General features: G+C 40.1%; 1 protein-coding gene across 1 annotated transcript in view; it reads right to left on the minus strand.

Moving 5' to 3' along the window:
- LOC140728703 (interleukin-6 receptor subunit beta-like) overlaps positions 1 to 15,495 on the minus strand; it is a 60,023-nt gene extending 44,528 nt beyond the window's left edge. Inside the window, exons 1-4 of the mRNA XM_073047664.1 lie at positions 15,430 to 15,495; positions 10,224 to 10,354; positions 4,376 to 4,508; positions 635 to 717 (exon numbers count right to left, since the gene is read on the minus strand). Of these exons, the coding sequence (XP_072903765.1) occupies positions 635 to 717; positions 4,376 to 4,508; positions 10,224 to 10,354; positions 15,430 to 15,481 (399 nt within the window). The 5' untranslated portion in view covers positions 15,482 to 15,495. The remainder of the gene's footprint in view (positions 1 to 634; positions 718 to 4,375; positions 4,509 to 10,223; positions 10,355 to 15,429) is intronic.
- Positions 15,496 to 18,717: the final 3,222 nt, after the last annotated feature.

Raw genomic sequence — 18,717 nt, forward strand, 5'->3', positions numbered from 1 at the left:
AAGGCAAGCTGCTTTATCCAGTCTTCAGCAGACTCAGATTCATTCCTGTTCAGGTGTCTGCTAAATGCCTCTTCCTTGTTCCAGTCACCTATTATCCCCAGTGTAAAAAACTTGCCTCACATACCTGCTTTAAACTTTCCTTCTCTCACTTTAAAACTATATCCTCTAGTATTTAATATTTGCAGCCTTGGGGAAAAATTTTCTATCTTTCCTATCTATGGCTCTCATAGTTTTAGATACTCCTATCAGTTTGCCCCTCAGCCTCTGACACTACAGAGAAAATGGACCAAGCTTTTACCCCATTGTAACCTCTTGCCCCAAGATTTGGTGGAATACAAGACAGTGATAGTAAACTTGATTCTGATTCATTTATGACTTGTGTTCTTTGTTCCTGAGATTTTAGTTCATAACCAGTTATTAAACACTGCATAAATCAAAACTCATTGGATGCTTACTGCTCTTTCATTGTCATTCCTGTGTTTGGGTGAAAATGTTCTGTAATAAACACCTCATAAGCATTTACTCCCCCACATATACTACAGTATAACTAATTAACAGGGCAACTGGGCTTAGTAGCTCCACGAGCTAATAATCACATTGACCTGAACAGAAACATTGAAACTAATATACGTACCTTCCAACGCAAGTGAACCAGACGTTTCCCTGTTTCCAATGATGGCTTAGTAACTAGTAGATAAATCTCCGGCTTGTTCAGATCTGTGATAAAGCAAAAGAAAACTTTTTTTTACATGTCTCAATGAAAGAAATCCTCATTAATGATTTGCGCCACTGCGCCTCTCAGGATATCTTCGAGTCTAACCCCGGTTAAATGGCAATGTTATCTGGCCATCCAATGCTGAACCAAACAGGGGAAGTCCCTGTGGTCTGTTTGCTACAGGTGGCAACCTCTCCCAAATGTTCAAGGATAATCTCTGGTTAAAAACAGCTCCCAGGTACCTCTTGATAAAATATCAAAAATCACATTTGTTTAAACTTTGTGATTGATGATTTGATACATATGAAAATGTTTTTCATTATTTTATTTCCACCAGATTGCTAAATTACATATATTTCACACTGGAATAGATGAAAGATACAGCCGGTGATGAATAATAGCTTTCATTTTCTGTGTCTACTTTGTTCTTATGTGTGCTATTGGCCACTAGTTTTGCTCAAAGCTTTAAGAATAGTTGGAGATACAGTAAATATTTCCGATTTGAACAGAAACTGCACAGTAGTTAAAAAATCATACGATTCCCTTGTAGCTGAATTACAAAAATAATATTAATTTAGGTAGATTTTACAAAACCTGAACAACTTTGTTTGCAATTAATTATAAATGGCTGATTGTCACCACAGTTTTTCCCAGTAGAGTGAATATAATTAATGTCAATGTTAACTATTATTTCAGTATATTTTTACAACCCACCCTATAGCTTGGCATTTCATATTTCTCATAGAGTTTAATTCTACATCATGACACAGAATTACAAGCATGAAAACATGCCAATGAAATGCATTTTGTCTGGTGAAGTGCACATTGTGTTTGTGCTCATTTGTTTGACAGGAAGTAATTTTGTCAAGATCTTGCTGCAGGTTATTCTTAACCATGCAGTGACCCTACCTCTGATTACTTTTTGTTCAGCAAGTTAAAATGCGTGGACAATTCATTAATGTACTTGTTTAAACCCCAACATCAAAGTTTTGAGTATCTGTTACTGAGAAATATTCAATCTTATTAATTAGTTTAACAGTTGGCCAAACCAGGGTGTGGGGCTTAGACAGAACATTGAAATTTACAGCACATTACAGGCCCTTCGGCCCACAATGTTGTGCCGACCATGTAACCTACTCAAGAGACTGCCTGGAATTTCCCTAGCACATAGCATTTTTCTAAGCTCCATGTACCTATCTAAGAGGGTCTTAAGAGACCCTATTGTATCCAAACCTATCAAAACTTTTCCAGTTGTACCTTGGGTGGTGGTATTCTGTCCTTATTCTGCTCCCCACCCAACACACATGATAGTATCACATAACACAAGGTCTACATCATTCAAACTGCATAGTTAGGGGTTGAAAACATGAACAGTGAATTAGCAAAAGACTGTGTTTCACATTTTCATCAGTGGGTATTTTTACATCCATCTCTGCCATAAAACACCCCAAAAGCACCAGCTTGTACAGTCAGCCCTTCTTATCCGCAAATTCCGCATGCGCGAATTCAACCAACCGCGAATCGCAAAAACCCGGAAGTACTCTTCCAGCACTCGTTGTTCGAGCATGCACAGACTTTTTTTCTTGTCATTATTCCCTGAACAATGCAGTATAACAACTATTTTACATAGCATTTACATTGTATTAGGTATTATAAGTAATCTAGAGATGATTTAAAGTATATGGGAGGATGTGCGTGGGTTATCATGGATCGGGATCGAAAAAAATCATAAGTTCTCTTACTCTGTAAGTCGGAACAGATACATCCGGTATTATTTAGCATCAGTTAGTCAAATGTTTGTCTTAGTATATAGTAAATATTTTACCTTTCTATATATATAAAACACTTAAGAACGTATGTTTCAGCACCGGGCTTGGGAACTTCTTCCCGTGTTCGATCCGCGTTCGATCCAGTGACAGGCCGCTATCGAGTGCACTCTCCACCGTGCTGGGTTGATGTGAGGATCAAAAACCCAAATCATCAAAACCCAATAGTTAGACCACTGTGTTGCTTAGTAATAATTGTAGCTTTCATTGGGGCACAGCCTTTCTCACTTTATCCATTAAAATTGTTCTGATCGTTGACCGACTGTAGCCTAACGCTTTTCCAATGGCCGATGGCGTTTCACCTCTTTCAGATCGCTTTATTATTTCCACTTTATTTTCAATCACGATCGTAATTATTTTCGTGAACAGAAACGCTGTGGATTCAGATCTCTACCGCTGCGTCCTAATGTCCATCGCACTGAGACAGGTTAAATAAGGTTTGGGGTTCCGCTGGGTCCTAAGATCCACCGTATTGAGAGGTTGAATAAGGGACTTGAGCATCCGCAAATTTTGGTATCCGCGAGGGGTCCCGGAACAAATCCCTCGCTGATAAGGAGGGCCGACTGTATATTAAAATCTACGTAGACACACTTGACTTATTTTGGGGAAGCACGAGAATTGGTAGAGCAAAGAGACAGGAGCTTGCCCTCTCTTCTTCTATGGGTTATTATAACCCATAGAATAAAAAAAGGATGCAGCTTAGCAGTTAGTGTAATGCTATTACAGTAATATCTATAAGATCGGGGTTTAAGTCTTGCTGCTGTCTATAAGGATTTTATATGTCCTCTCCATAACTGTGTGTTTCCTCCAGGTGCTCTGGTTCCAAAGATGTACGTTTAGGGTTAGTAAATCGTGAGCATACTATGTTGGCGCTGGAAATGTGGCTACAATTGCGTGTTACTCAACACAATCCTTGCTGAATTTATTTGACACAGACAATACATTTTCCTGTCGACAAATAAAGTTAACCTTTAGGTTGCTCATTTATACTGCAAAACCATCTACCTACCTTTCACTCGTATGCCTTGATGTTGTTACCAAGTAACAGTTTATCAATCTCTTCTTAATCCTTTTCGCTCCTTATGGAGCATAGGACCTCAACAAAAGTCCTCCACTTTCTGCGATCTCTAGCAGATGTTTTTGCAGTCTCCCAAGTTTGACCAGCGGTTTTCAATTCATCCAAAAGCCTACGCCTCCAGGTTTGCTTTGGGCGACCTCTTCTTCTCTTCCCTTGTGGATTCCATTCGAGTGATTGTCGAGTGACATTCGACTGGCTCTTCCTCAAGGTGTGGCCGACCCATCTCCACTTCCTCCTCCTTATCTGGAATACAATGGGCTCTTGGTTTGCTCTCTTCCATAGGTCTAGGTTTGACACTCTGTCGTACCACTTGAGGCAGAGGATCTGCCGGAGGTATTTGTTGAGAAAGGTCTGGATCTTGTTGCAGCTGGTGTTAGTGATTCTCCATGTTTTGGATCCATATAGCAGGATGGCTTTCACATTGGAGCTGAATATATGGAGCTTAGTTTTGACAGAGATGGCCGTAGATCTCCAAACAGGTCGCAGGGTTGTGAAGGCATGTTGGGCTTTTCCGATCCTTGCTCTGATGTCCTCATCTGTACCTCCTAATTTACTGATTTTGCTTCCTAGGTAGGTGAATTTGTCTACATCTTCAACTATTTGTCCTTCAATCCATAATGGCTCCTCTTATTTGTTATTAATGTGTAGAACTTTGGGCTTCTCCTGACTGATCTTAAGGCCTACTTGCTGTGAGGTCTGCACAAACAAAATGGGCTAAATATTTAAATATGCATTTCAGACGTCATATGTACATACCTGGAGGAACATGGTACATTTTGCTCCACGGACTCCAAATGATGCTGGTTGCCATGGTTTTGCAGCGTACCCAAAAATCATAAGCAGACTGTCGTTCCAATCCAAGAAGTGCTTCAGAACCTGTAAAATTAAACTTTGGAAATATTGGCATAATTAATGTGTCCTTGCTCTAAAATTCATGATTATAAATATTTTTTTGTCTTCTAAAGGATTTTAATGGTTGCATTCCATTTGTGATGATGAATTCCCTATGCTTGGAGCCCATTCTTGCTAAGTAACATAGCATAAGGAACATAAGGATATGTTCAGCTTTACATTGCTCCATTGATGTTACAGCTTTCCTAGTTATTTGCTCATATCATCTTCTCCGGCAGAGAAAAGCAGAGAAGCTGGCATGGTTGCATCTGTGGACCCAGGATGCCTCTTCTGATATGTTGACACCCACAATCTTGAAGCTGCTCACCGTTTCCACTGCAAGTATGTGTAGGGTCGGGATGAAAGGCTCTGCAGTGATGTGTACAATACTTGAGATAGAATAGAGTACAGGAAAATAATTGAGGGGAATACTGAGCACTGACTTAATGGGCGAAAAGGGCTCCCTCGATGTTGAATGAAATATGAAAATGGATGTTCATTAGTGTCTTGGAAATGGTTCAGAGAAGGTTTACTGGAATAATATCTGGAATTGCTTGATGTCTAATGAAGGAAGTTTGAACACACTGCACTTGAATCTACTGGAAATTTGAAGAGTGTGAGGTAACTACTAAATTCAATTCAATTCAAGTTTAACTGTCATTGCAAACATATATGAATGCTCATGAATACAGCCAAATGTAACAGCATTCAAACAAGTCAAGGTACAGAACAAAGTCCAATCCCATACAGCACAAAGTACACATTAGATACACAAAAATAATATCAAAATTACAATAAAAAGGTATTGTAATAAAAAAGTTTTAAAAGCTCATGCCATCAATCCATGATCAACTACCATCAAGCCTGACTCCTCCAGCCAGGATGCTGTGTTCCACTTCCCCCCACCCCCCAGGCACTGTGGCTCGACACCCAGTCCACACGTATACAACACTGCAAGCCCATTTAGAATACCAGGCAAAAAAAAACAACTACACAAAATATGCTTGCAAATAGTCAGATGTATGAAATCTGGAAGGAGTTGGATAGAGTGGATGTGACACGATGTTTTAACTTAGAAAAATCTAGAACTAGGGCCACTGGTTAAAATAAGATTTCATCCACTTATGACACTATTTTTTTCTCTCTTCAGTGAGTTGAGAAAATTTGGAAACACAAGAGGTTCTGCAGATGCTGGAAATCCAGAGCAACACACAGAGACACACAAAATACTGGTGTCTCTGATGACATGCCTCCAACATGGAGACATGGGTGCTGCCTATGGGTGGAGAATTGGAACTCTCTCAAACTGCAGCAGAAGCACAGCCTTGAATATTTTTAGGACAGAACTCAGCTGATTCTTAATAATTTAAGGGTAATAAATTATGAGGTATCCGCAAATGTAGAATTGATATTATAATCAATCGGCCATGACCTTATTGATGAATCAAACCCATGGGGCTGATTGGCCTACATTTCCTCCTGATTAATATCTTTATTTGTATGAAGGATCAAAACTGAAAGAGAACGAGGCCTCTGTGGACATGATATTATGAACTTTATTATTTGTATCTTGTTTTACTAACAATAAATCCCAGCATTTGATTTAACATTGTTGGGGCATTATTTTGTAATTACCCCCATTCTGAAACAAGAAGTCAGAACCCTGTTAGACTGAGAGTTGACATGCACTCTGTTTGATAATATACTTTCACTAGCTCAAATGAAGCAGAAAATCAGATGGATTGTAAAACAGGCTATCGACTTATCACCTGCCCGAAAAATGAAATGTGAGGCCAAATACATCAGGATTTTTTTGAGACATATCGTCTTACTGTTTTTAACATAGAATATACTCTCAGTGGCCACTTTATTAGGTACTGGAGTGAAACTCGGTGTGCTATCCTGCTGCGGTTTGAACCTTGCATTTCAAGGTTCAACATTTTATGCATTCAGAGATTCTCTTCTGTACACCACTGTTTGTAAAGCATGGTTATTTGAGTTAATGTTGCCTTCCTGTCAGCTTGAACCAGTCTAGCCATACTCAATAGACAATAGACAATAGGTGCAGGAGTAGGCCATTCGGCCCTTCGAGCCAGCACTGCCATTCAAACTGATCATGGCTGATCATCAACAATCAGTACCCCGTTCCTGCCTTCTCCCCATATCCCTTGATTCCACTATCTTTAAGAGCTCTATCTAACTCTTTCTTGAAAGCATCCAGAGAATTGGCCTCACTGCCTTCTGAGGCACAGCATTCCATAGATCCACAACTCTCTGGGTGAAAAAGATTTTCCTCAACTCCGTTCTAAATGGCCTACCCCTTATTCTTAAACTGTGGCCTTTGGTTCTGGACTCCCCAAACATCAGGAACATATTTCCTGCCTCTAGCGTGTCCAATTCCTTAATAATTTGATATGTTTCAATCAGATCCCCTCTCATCCTTCTAAATTCCAGTGTATACAAGCCCAGTCGCTCCAATCTTTCAACATATGACAGTCCCACCATCCCAGCAATTAACCTCGTGAACCTACGCTGCACTCCCTCAATAGCAAGAATGTCCTTCCTCAAATTTAGAGACCAAAACTGAACACAATACTCCAGGTGTGGTCTCACCAGAGCCCTGTACAACTGCAGAAGGACCTCTTTGCTCCTATACTCCCCTTGTTATGAAGGCCAACATGCCATTAGCTTTCTTCACTGCCTGCTGTACCTGCATGCTTACTTTCAGTGACTGATGAACAAGGACACCTAGATCTCATTGTACTTCCCCTTTTCCTAACTTGACACCATTCAGATAGTAATCTGCCTTCCTGTTCTTGCCACCAAAGTGGATAGCCTCACATTTATCCACATTAAACTGCATCTGCCATGCATCTGCCCACTCATCCAACCTGTCCTAGTCACCCTGCATTCTCCTAACATCCTCCTCATATTTCACACTGTCACCCAGCTTTGTGTCATCTGCAAATTTGCTAATGTGAATTTACTCCTCTGACCTCTCTCACTAACAAGGCATTTTTGCCCACAGAACTGTTGTTCACTGGATGTTTTTTGTTTTTCTCACAGTTCTCTGTAAACTTTAGAGAATATTGGGCATGAAAATCCCAGCAGTTCAGCAGTTACTGAGCCACTCAAGCCACCCTGTCTGGCACCAACAATCATTAGACGGTCAAAGTTACTTACATCATATTTCTTCCCCATTCTGATGTTTGGTTTCAACAACAACTGAACCTCTTGACCATGCCTCGATGTTTTTATGCACCAAGTTGCTTCCACATGATTGGCTGATTAGATATTTGCATTAATGAGCAGATGTAGAGATGTACCTGACAAAGTAACCAATGCGTGTAGAACAGTACAGCACAGTACAGACCTACTACAAGATCAATTTAACTCTTCCCTCCCAAAGAGCCCTTCAGTTTTCTTTCATCCATATGCCTCTATAAGAGTTGCTTAAATGTCTCTAATGTATCTGCCTCTATCTCCACCCCTGGCAATGTTCAATACATGTACTACTCCCTTTGTAAAATATCTACTGTACCTCCGACATCCCCCATATACTTTCTTCCAAACACTTTAAAGTTATGTCTCCTCGTATCAGCCATTTCTGCCCTTGGAAACGTCTCTGGTTGTCCACTCTACCTATGCCTCTTATCACCTTGTACATCTCTATCAAGTCACCTCTCATCTTCCTTCGCTGCTGAGAAAAGCCCCAACTTGCTCAACTATTGCTATGTATTTAAAATTCACATGTGCATTTGCTCTGCACATAAATATTCTAGTTTGTAGCAGTTCATTTATTAATGAAATGAATGTGGTTTCAAATTCCATATTTGGAATTCTGAACTCATAAGCTCTGTCGAACAAGCATACTTGCTTGGAATCAAATACTAAATTAAGATTGGACCTACCTTTCCAGTTGAAAAATTACCTTCAATATCTACAAAGCTCTCATCACAAAACAGGAGCATGTGCTCCTGCTGACTGGACCATCATCTCCCTGTTAGTGTCATTCAAAGTTCAAAGTAAATTTATTATCTAAGTATGTACATTGATGATACCAAATACTACACTGAGGTTCATTTTCTTGCAGAAATTCACAGTAGAATAAAGAAATACAATAGAATCAGTGAAAAACTACACACAAAGACCGACAAACACTGAAGGAACAATAATAAATAATTAGATAATTACATACATACATACTAGAGACATGAGTTGTAGAGTCTTCGAAATTGAGTCCATAGTTTGTGTGGAAAGATCAGTTCAGTGTTGTGGTGAGTGAAGATATCCACGCTGGACCAGGATCCTGATAGCTGAAGGATAATAACTGTTCCTGGATCTGTTGGTATGGGACCTAAGGCCCCTGTACCTTCTTCCTTATGGTGGCAACCAGAAGAGTGCATGGTAAGGATCCTCGATGATGGATGCTGCTCTTTGTGGATGTGATTAATGGTGGGGAGGGCACTTCCTGTGATGAATGGGCTGTATCCAATTGTCATTGCCTATTAACTGGGCTCTGAAAACTTGTACTCGCCCCACAATCACACTTTATTTACCATGCACAAGGAGAACAGCATGGACCCAGCCACCACACTGTTCTGAAGTCTGAACAAAGAAATGCTGTTTTTACACAGAATTGATAACAGTTACAGATTTTGAACAATTGGTAACCTTGAATATGTTCAAATTCCTTACTTGCAGGATAAATCACCATTCACAACACAAGTGTTAAAAGTCTCCAGAAACTACAAGATTACAAGGATGTTGCCTGGATTGGGGAGCATGCCTTATGAGAATAAGGTTAAGTGAACTCGGCCTTTTCTCCTTGGAGCGACGGAGGATGAGAGGTGACCTGATAGAGGTGTAGAAGATGAGGAGAGGCATTGATCGTGTGGATAGTTAGAGGTTTGTTCCCAGGGCTGAAATGGCTAACACGAGAGGACACAGTTTTAAAGTGATTGGAAGTGGGTACAGAGGAGATGTCAAGCTTAAGTTTTTTACACAGAGAGTAGTGAGTGCGTGTAATGGGCTGACGGCGACGGTGGTGGAGGCGGATATGATAAGGTCTTTTAAGAGACTCCTAGATAGGTACATGGAGCTTAGAAAAATAGAGGGCTATGGGTAACCCTAGGTAATTTCTACAGTAAGGGTATGTTCGGCAGAGCTTTGTGGGCCGAAGGGCCTGAATTGTGCTGCAGATTTTCTATGTTTCTATAACAACTCATGATATTTTGAAGTTAGTAATTGTCCCTTTCTTGGTTTATGTGGCTTTCATCCTTAATTTGTCTCTCTTGGCCAAATGGCTGCAATACACTACTGTACAAAGGGCTGCTATACTCTTCAAAAACTTTCTTAAAAGACCTTTCTTGCCTGACACTATCCTTGTCTGGATATTATCTTAACCCTTGCCTTGATACAACTTCCACACTAGCAGGTGGCGTGAAGATAGATCACCTTCAGTAGATTCTCACTTCAATATTGTTTGCAGAGTCCTTTAAATGTAATACACCACATCTATTTGCGAAGTGTTCTGAGATATTTCAAGGACTGAAATGTACTACCTGAACAAAGTTCATGATCAAAATGGTATACCTTTTTAAATTGACATACTTTTTTATACACTTATGGTTTCCTTCTCATTCTATTTTGAGAGACCCATAATTTACACATCTATATTTAGTATGTCATTCCAAGGATTTTCTTGACTCACGCATTGCCTCTCTGTAGTCCCAGCTTTTGTGATCGATATCTGATACAGATAACTTTTTGAAGTTTTCCTTTTCAGACGTAGCCCTCCAGATTGCCAAGAATACTCTAAGTTTGATGGTGCTTCTGGTCTCTCTGAAACAATCAAAGCAAAATAGGTTTTGAACAGCAAATGCAAATTTGTAACTTTCATTATTTTACACAGCCAGGGTTGCCTAATGGTTCAGACAAAGTCCTCAACTTTGTGACAAAAAAAATCATTGGCTTTAATAATTAAGATTAATTTAAACTAATGGTCTGTGGTAAAAAAAAATCAGCAAAGTTGGTGCTATTAAATAAAAGGCACTCCACCAGTACCTTGAACATATGTTTAGAAACAGAAAGGTAACGACATTCCTGATGAAGGGTCTCGGCCCAAAACGTCAACAGTGCTTCTTCCTATAGATGCTGCCTTCCACCAGCATTTTGTGTAGGTAACTACATTCTTTCAGCAAAGTGAAATAAGTTTACTGTTGCTTTAAAATTAATATATAAAAATTGTAGTTACAGGAGATACATTCTTTTCATTTGAAGAAAATTTCTTATAACTGATGACTACATTTCTCATTGTCTTGGAAATGCATTTATTATAGTCAAAGATCTCTCCCACCCCAGACATTCTCTTTTCTCCCTCTTCTATTGAGTAGCTGATATGAAAGCCTGAAGACGTACATCATCAGGCATCCACAGGACACTCAAAGCTGCTGTGCAGGTTGACTCTGTGGTTAAGAAAGCAAACGGTGCGTTGGCCTTCATCAATCATGGGATGAAGTTCAGGAGCCAGAAGGTAATGTTGCAACTATGTAGGACCCTGGTCAGACCCCACTTGGAGTACTATGCTCAGTTCTGGTCGCCTCACTATGGGAAGGATGTGGAAACCATAGAAAGGGTGCAGAGGAGATTTACAAAGATGTTGCCTGGATTGGGGAGCATGGTTTATGAGAATAGGTTGAGTGAACTCAGCCTTTTTTCCTTGGAGCGACGAACCTGATAGAGGTTATAAGATTATCTCCATCTGCCATCTTTCAGTCTACTCTTCTAACTGGCCTAAATCTCTCTGCAAGCTTTGAAAACTTACTTCATTATCCACAACGCCACCTATCTTAATATCATCTGCATACTTACTAATCCAATTTACCACCCCATCATCCAGATCATTAATGTACATGACAAACAACATTGGACCCAGTACAGATCCCTGAGGCACATCACTAGTCACTGGCCTCCAACCTGAGAAACATCCACTGCTTTACCCTCGTCAACTTTCCTAGTAACCTCTTCAAAAAATTCAAATAGATTTGTCAAACATGACCTTCCACGCACAAATCCATGTTGACTGTTCCTAATCACACCCTGTCTATCCAGATAATTATATATACCATCTCAAAGAATACTTTCCATTAATTTACCCACCACTGATGTCAAACTGACAGGCCTATAATTGCTAGGTTTACTCTTAGAACCCTTTTTAAACAATGGAACAATATGAGCAATACGTCAATCCTCCAGCACCATCCCCGTTTCTAATGACATATGAAATCTAATGACAGGTACATGGAACTCAGAAAAATAGAGGGCTATGGGTAACCCTAGGTAATTTTTAAGGTAAGGACATGTTCGGCAGAGCTTTGTGGGCCAAAGGGCCTGTATTGTGCTGTAGGTTTTCTATGTTTCTATGTTTCCATTCCGCTGTTCTGAGACTCTTGAAAGGACCGCTGGTTGGTATGATAAGGTGGACTCCTGACCTCACAATCTACCTCACCAAGACCTTACATAGAAACATAGAAAATAGGTGCAGGAGTAGGCCATTCGGCCTTTCGAGACTGCACCACCATTCAGTATGATCATGGCTGATCATCCAACAGAACCCTGTACCTGCTTTCTCTCCATACCCCCTGATCCCTTTAGCCTCAAGGGCCATATCTAACCTCCTCTTAAATATAGCCAATGAACTGGCCTCAACTGTTTCCTGTGGCAGAGAATTCCACAGATTCACCACTCTCTGTGTGAAGAAGTTTTTCCTCATCTCAGTCCTAAAAGGCTTCCCCTTTATCCTTAAACTGTGACCCCTCGTTCTGGACTTCCCCAACATCAGAAACAATCTTCCTGCATCTAGCCTGTCCAATCCCATTAGAATTTTATACGTTTCAATAAGATCCCCCCTCAATCTTCTAAATTCCAGTGAGTATAAGCCTAGTCGATCCAGTCTTTCTTCATATGAAAGTCCTGCCATCCCAGGAATCAATCTGGTGAACCTTCTCTGTACTCCCTCTATGGCAAGAATGTCTTTCCTCAGATTAGGGGACTAAAACTGCACACAATATTCCAGGTGTGGTCTCACCAAGGCCTTGTACAACTGCAGTAGAACCTCCCTGCTCCTGTACTCAAATCCTTTTGCTATGAATGCCAACATACCATTTGTATGTTACTGTCTACCTGCACTGTACTTTCTTTGTAAATATAATACTGTATTCAGCATTCTGATATTGCTTTTCCCTTGTGCCACCTTGACATACTATTTTGTGAAATGACCTGTATAGTTGACATGCAAAACAAAGTTTTCCTTGGTACATGTGACAATAATAAACCAATTCCCAATGAGATAAATCTAAACTTTGGTATGCCTAGCTAAAGAAATGTATACTTGTACTAGTAGTAGTTGTAGTAGTAGTAAAAATTTACCAGAACAATTAGTGGAATGGTGGTTTTATCAATTGAGGAGACATTAAGTAAACCTGGCCCATAATCACTTGAGTTCAGAAGACTGAGACGTGATCTTATTGGATCATGCAAAACTCTGACGAGGTTTGGCAGAGTTAATGCAGAGTTGAACAGTTCTATGACTGGGGTGTCTCGAGCCAGAGGTCGCAGTATCAAAATGGGTCATCAATCAAGGCTGAAATGAGAAGAAATATCTTCACCTAAACGGTAGGAATTCTCTCATTCCTGGGAGTTGTGAAGGCTCAGTTGTTAAGTACATTTCAAGACAAAGATTGATTAATTTTTCAGTATTAAAGGTATTAAGGAATGTAGGATTAGTACAGGAAGTGGCTCTGAGATAACTATTGAATGACAAAGCAAGTGCAAGTGGTTGAGTGGCCTGCTCTGGCTTTTGTTTCTGACATGAAGTCATTGACTTCAGTTGAGACTAGTAGTAAAGAACTGTATAAAGTAAGGACACAGAGGTAAGAATTTAAAAAAAACTGAGCTGCTTAAAGGACAGAATTAAAATGGAGGTGGAGAGGATGAATAGCTTTAAGGTCTTTTGTGTTAACACATCAGGAACCCTGTCTGGGGACCAGCACATAAGTCCCATCACAAAGATGGCAGGACAGAGTCTCAACTTTCTCAGAAGTTTGGTAGATTTGGCATGTCACCAAAAACATCAGCAAACTTCTATAGATGCAGTGGAGAATATTGTAGCTGGTTGCACCCCAGCCTGGTATGGAAGCACCAATGCCCAGCAATGGAAAGAGCTAAAGAAAGAAGTGGATATAGCCTGGTCCATCACAAGCGAAGTACTTTCACTATTGAGTATATTTACACTAAGCACGGCCACACAAAGCAGCAAACATTATCAAAGACCGCCATCATCCAGGTCATGCCCTATTCTCCCTACCATCATTGGGCAGGAGGTATAGAAGCCTTAGTTCCTGCAACACCAAGTTCAGAACAACTATTACCCTACAACCATCAGGCCCCCGAACTGGCATGATAACTTCACGCACCATGACTACAAACTGATTCTACAACCTACAAACTCACTTTCAAGGACATGTTCTCAGTATAATTTTTATCAGCCCATTTTGTCTTCTTTTGCACACTGGTTGTTTGTCATTCTTTGACTGTGTATGTATAGTATTTCATAAAATTAAATAATGTTTCTTTTTTTCCCCTGAAAGTACCTGCAAGAATATATAAATTTCAGGGAATTATCATATAAATGGTAACATACAGTATGTGCTTGGATAATAAATTTACTTTGAATTCTGAACACAATTTACTTTGAACTTTGAACAACTGGTCTATAACATAGTTATGTTTCTGCATGGGCTCATTAAATCACAGAGCACAGGAAGTCTTGTGCTACTGAATCCGCACCGACTGTCAAACATGCAATTATGCTAACCTCCACTCATTCCACTGCATTCCTTTTGCACGTTCATCAACTCCAACCAGATTCTACCACTCACCTACATATTAGGGCAACTTATAGTGGCCAATTAATTTACACACGTCTTTGCGATACAGGAGCTATCTAAAGCACTAGGAGGCAATCTGAGGAATCATAGAATAAATTTGCAGGCTCCACACAGATTGCATGAAACATGGCTGATTGAGGTGTGAGGCAGTAACTCTATTAGCTGCACCGCTGTGCCACCTCTAACTTACTTTCAGCCAAAGTCAGCCATGCATGCCCTGCTCAAAGTAACCTTCTGAATGTAAATAGAATTACAGTGGAAAACATTTATTAAAATAAACCTCAGTGTCACAAGTGTACGTCAAATTTTCAAGTAATGTTAAACCAAGCTTACATCTTCATTCATCTGGACAAATAGGAGTCCCAATCAAAGTTTCCTGAAATACTGAAAATGTTCCAGGAGTTTTTAGCCAAGAGCTTTCTAAGTAATGCTTTACTCATTCACTAGAAAGAGAAACTTCTCATTCATGCAGTATCTCACGTACTCCACAGTGATTTTCTAAGAACAGTGTTCAGAGTTTATTCAACATTTGCATTGACATCTGTACCTAAAACACATCATGGCTTTTCAGGGAAAATAGTCATAACCTGCAACTACTTTCAAATCTCCTCCCCCACCCCCCCCCCCCCCACCACTTTCAAATCTCTTACTATCTTTCCTTTCAGTTAGGCCTAACGAAAGGTCTCAGCCCGAAATGTCGACAGTGCTTCTCCTTACAGATGCTGCCTGGCCTGCTGTGTCCCACCAGCATTTTGTGTGTGTTGTTTGAATTTCCAGCATCTGCAGATTTCCTTGTGTTTGCTCATAACCTGCAACTTTTACTTATATCTGCTCTGATGGTTTTTGATCTGTATGATTTCATAAATTGATAAAACTTGTATCCTATAAACTTTTATAAACAATTTATACTTTAAATGTATGTTCTTTACAGGAAATAATCAACATGAATCAGTTTCTTGAAAGTATTACCTGACTTAGCAGGTATCAATGTTATGGACTTTGACTTTTGATGCATATTCATCGTTTCCACCCATATTGTTGCATTATCTGAAATGAAAAGTTCTTTCCGTGGAATTGTGTAAAAAACACCAGTGATATCATCAATAGTTGTAGTAGTGTTGCTCCCACTCCTGAAAAAAAACAGGGTAATTGAAAATTTCATTCATTGTATGCAAAAATACTGATTTTGTTAAATACCTGTGTGATATTTTAAAACTTCAGTTATAGACTTAATTATGGGCAGAAGAAGAAACAAGCACTGGAATATTCAACGGGAATGATGAATGCTTGAAATACCTGATGGCCCTTCATTGTTTTAATCATGATTAACTCATGTACAGTATTTTTATAAATGGATCAGAGTTAAAATAAAGTCAGAAAAATACCATTCAGCAAAATAGAGCATTTTTTTACTGAAATATTTGAGACACATATCTATCTAGCCTACAGTTTATAAACTAGCCTTCATCATGGCTCAGAGTATTCCCAAACACAGAACTGAACATGTTGGAGTTCAGATGCATGAGGAAGAACACAGGGGACAAGAGAAGTAATAGGAAATGTGGACTATCTTTTAATTACAAGTTCATGTAAGAGAAAAGAAACCCTTAGGAGGTAGTCATCATAACATGATAGAAATCACCCTGCAGTTTGAGAGGGAAAAGATAAAGCCAGATCCATTGGCATTACTGAGGAGCAAAGGGAATTACACAGGCATGAGAGAGGAACTGGCCAAAGTTGATAGGAAAGGGACACCAGCAGAGATGATGGCAGAACAGCAATGGCTGGAGTTTCTGGGGGCCATTATGAAGGTGCAGGACAGGTACATCACAAAGATGGCGAAGTATTCTAAAGTGAGGCTGAGGCAACTGTCGCTGACAAGGGAAGTCAAAGACAGCATAAAAGCAAAAGAAAGGGCATATGATAAAGAAAACCATAGTGGAAAGTTAGAAGATTGGGAAGCTTTTAAAAAAACAAAAGAAGGCAACTATAAAAGCCGTAACCAGAAATTTGAGAGTGTCAGGGGGCAGAAGTGAGTGTAGTTGTTGTTACTAAGGAGAAGCTTGGGAAGCTGAAAGGTTTGAAGATAGGCAAGTCACCTGGATCAGATGGACTACACCCCAGAGTTCTTAAAGAGGTAGCTAAAGAGATTCTGGAGACATTAGCAATGATCTTTCAAGAATCACTAGATTCTGGAATGGTTCCGGAGGACTGAAAAATTGCAAATGTCCCTCTACGCTTTAAGAAGAAGAAAGGAAATTATAAGCCAGTTAGCCTGACTTCAGTTGTTGGGAAGATGTTGTTTATTATTAAGGATGAAGCTTTGGATACTTAGAGATACATGATAGAACAGGTCAAAGTCATCATGGTTTCCTTCAGGGGAAATCTTGTCTGACAAATCTGCTGGAATTCTTTAAGGATATAAGAGGCAGGATAGACAAAGGTGAGTCAGTGGACATTGTTCACTTCGATTTTCAGAAGGCTTTTGAAAGGAACCGCACATAAGGCTGCTTAACAAGATAGGAGCCCATGGTATTACAGGAAAGATACTGGAACGGTTACAAGATTGGCTGACTGGCAGGAGGCAAAGAGTGTGAATAAAGGGGGCCTTTTCTAGTTGGCTGCCAGTAACTAGTGGTGTTCTGCAGGTGTGTGTTGGGACTGCTCCTTTTTACATTATATACTAATGATTTGGATGGTAGAATTGATGGGTTTGTGGCCACATTTGCGGATGGTACAAAAATAGGTGGAGGGGCATGTAGTATTGAAGAAGCTGGCAGTCTGCAGAAGGACCGAGGCAGAATGAGGGAATGGGCAAAGAATTGGCAGATGGAATATAGTGTAGAAAAGTATATGTTCATGCACTTTGGTGAAGGAATAAAGGCAAGGACTATTTTCTAAACGGAGAAAATTCAAAAATCAGAAGGGCAAAGGGACTTGAGAGTCCTTGTACAGGATTTCCTAAAGATTAACTTGCAGGTTGAGTTGGTGGTAAGAAAGGCGAATGCAATGTTAGTATTCATTTTGAGAGAACTAGAATGGAAAAGCAAGGATGTCATGCTGAAGCCTAATGAGGCATTGGTCAGAAAGCACTTGGAGTATGATGTGCTGGCACTGGAGAAGGTCCAGAAGAGGTTCACAAGAATTATTCCAAGAATGAAAGGGTTAATGTATGAGGAGCGTTTGATGGCCCTGGGTCTGTACTCACTAGAGTTTAGAAGAATGAGGGGGCATCTCATTGAAGCCTATTAAATATTTAAAGTCCTAGAAAGTGTGAATGTAGAAAGGATGTTTCCTATAAGTGGCCCATCTAGAACCAGAGGGCACAGCCTCAAAATATACGGATGTCCATTTAGAATAGAGATGTAGAGGAATTTCTTTAGCTAGAGGGGAGTGAAACTGTGGAATTCATTGCCACGAATGGCTGTGGAGGCCAAATCATTGAGTATATTTAAAGCAGAGGTGGATAGATTCCTGATTAGTCAGATCTTAAGACCACAAGATATCAGGGCAGAATTAGGCCATTTGGCCCATCCAGTCTGTTCCACAGTTCCATCATGGCTGCTTTAATATCTCTCTCAACCCCACTCCCCTGCCTTCTCTCTGTAAATTTTAATGCTGTGACTAACTCTGTTACTAAGCTCACTAGCTCGTGGCACAGGGAGTAATACTGGATTACCACTCTAGATGTCCTACTTCCCAATTTCTACTCAGCTCTCTAAATTCCCTGTGTCGGACCGCATCCTCATCTCTCTCCTTACTTACATCACATGTACCAACAATGATCACAACATGGCCGCTTACCCTCCCCTTACAGAATGTTATGCACCTGCTCGCTGTCTTTGACCTTCCCTGCTGCACAACATGATCCGGTTTCTGCTTCTTTGCCCTGTAAGGCTCTCCACTCCAACCCACTCGGTATCCCGAACAGTGCATTTGACAAGAGGGCTCCTGCATTGCCTACCTGCTCCTCATGGCTGTCACCTATCTATCTGTCTACACGTGTGGTATTATAACTTCCATTAAATTCCTACCTCCGATCTAAACTGTCAATAATAAATAAAGTGAATTGTTCAGGTTCAACACAGATCCTGTTCTCTGTTTTGATTCTCTGTGTTTTTTTTATCTCATCACCAAATCAAATTTTGAATCAGCCCAACAATTTGCTATGGCTTTTAACTTATAGTGTCTCTAACAACGCACCATCCAGGATCCCATATAAACCATATCCTGAGTCAAATACTTTTGTAAATTCAA

The sequence above is a fragment of the Hemitrygon akajei genome, chromosome 6, assembly GCF_048418815.1.
Source record: "Hemitrygon akajei chromosome 6, sHemAka1.3, whole genome shotgun sequence".
In the NCBI taxonomy this organism is placed as follows: domain Eukaryota; kingdom Metazoa; phylum Chordata; class Chondrichthyes; order Myliobatiformes; family Dasyatidae; genus Hemitrygon; species Hemitrygon akajei.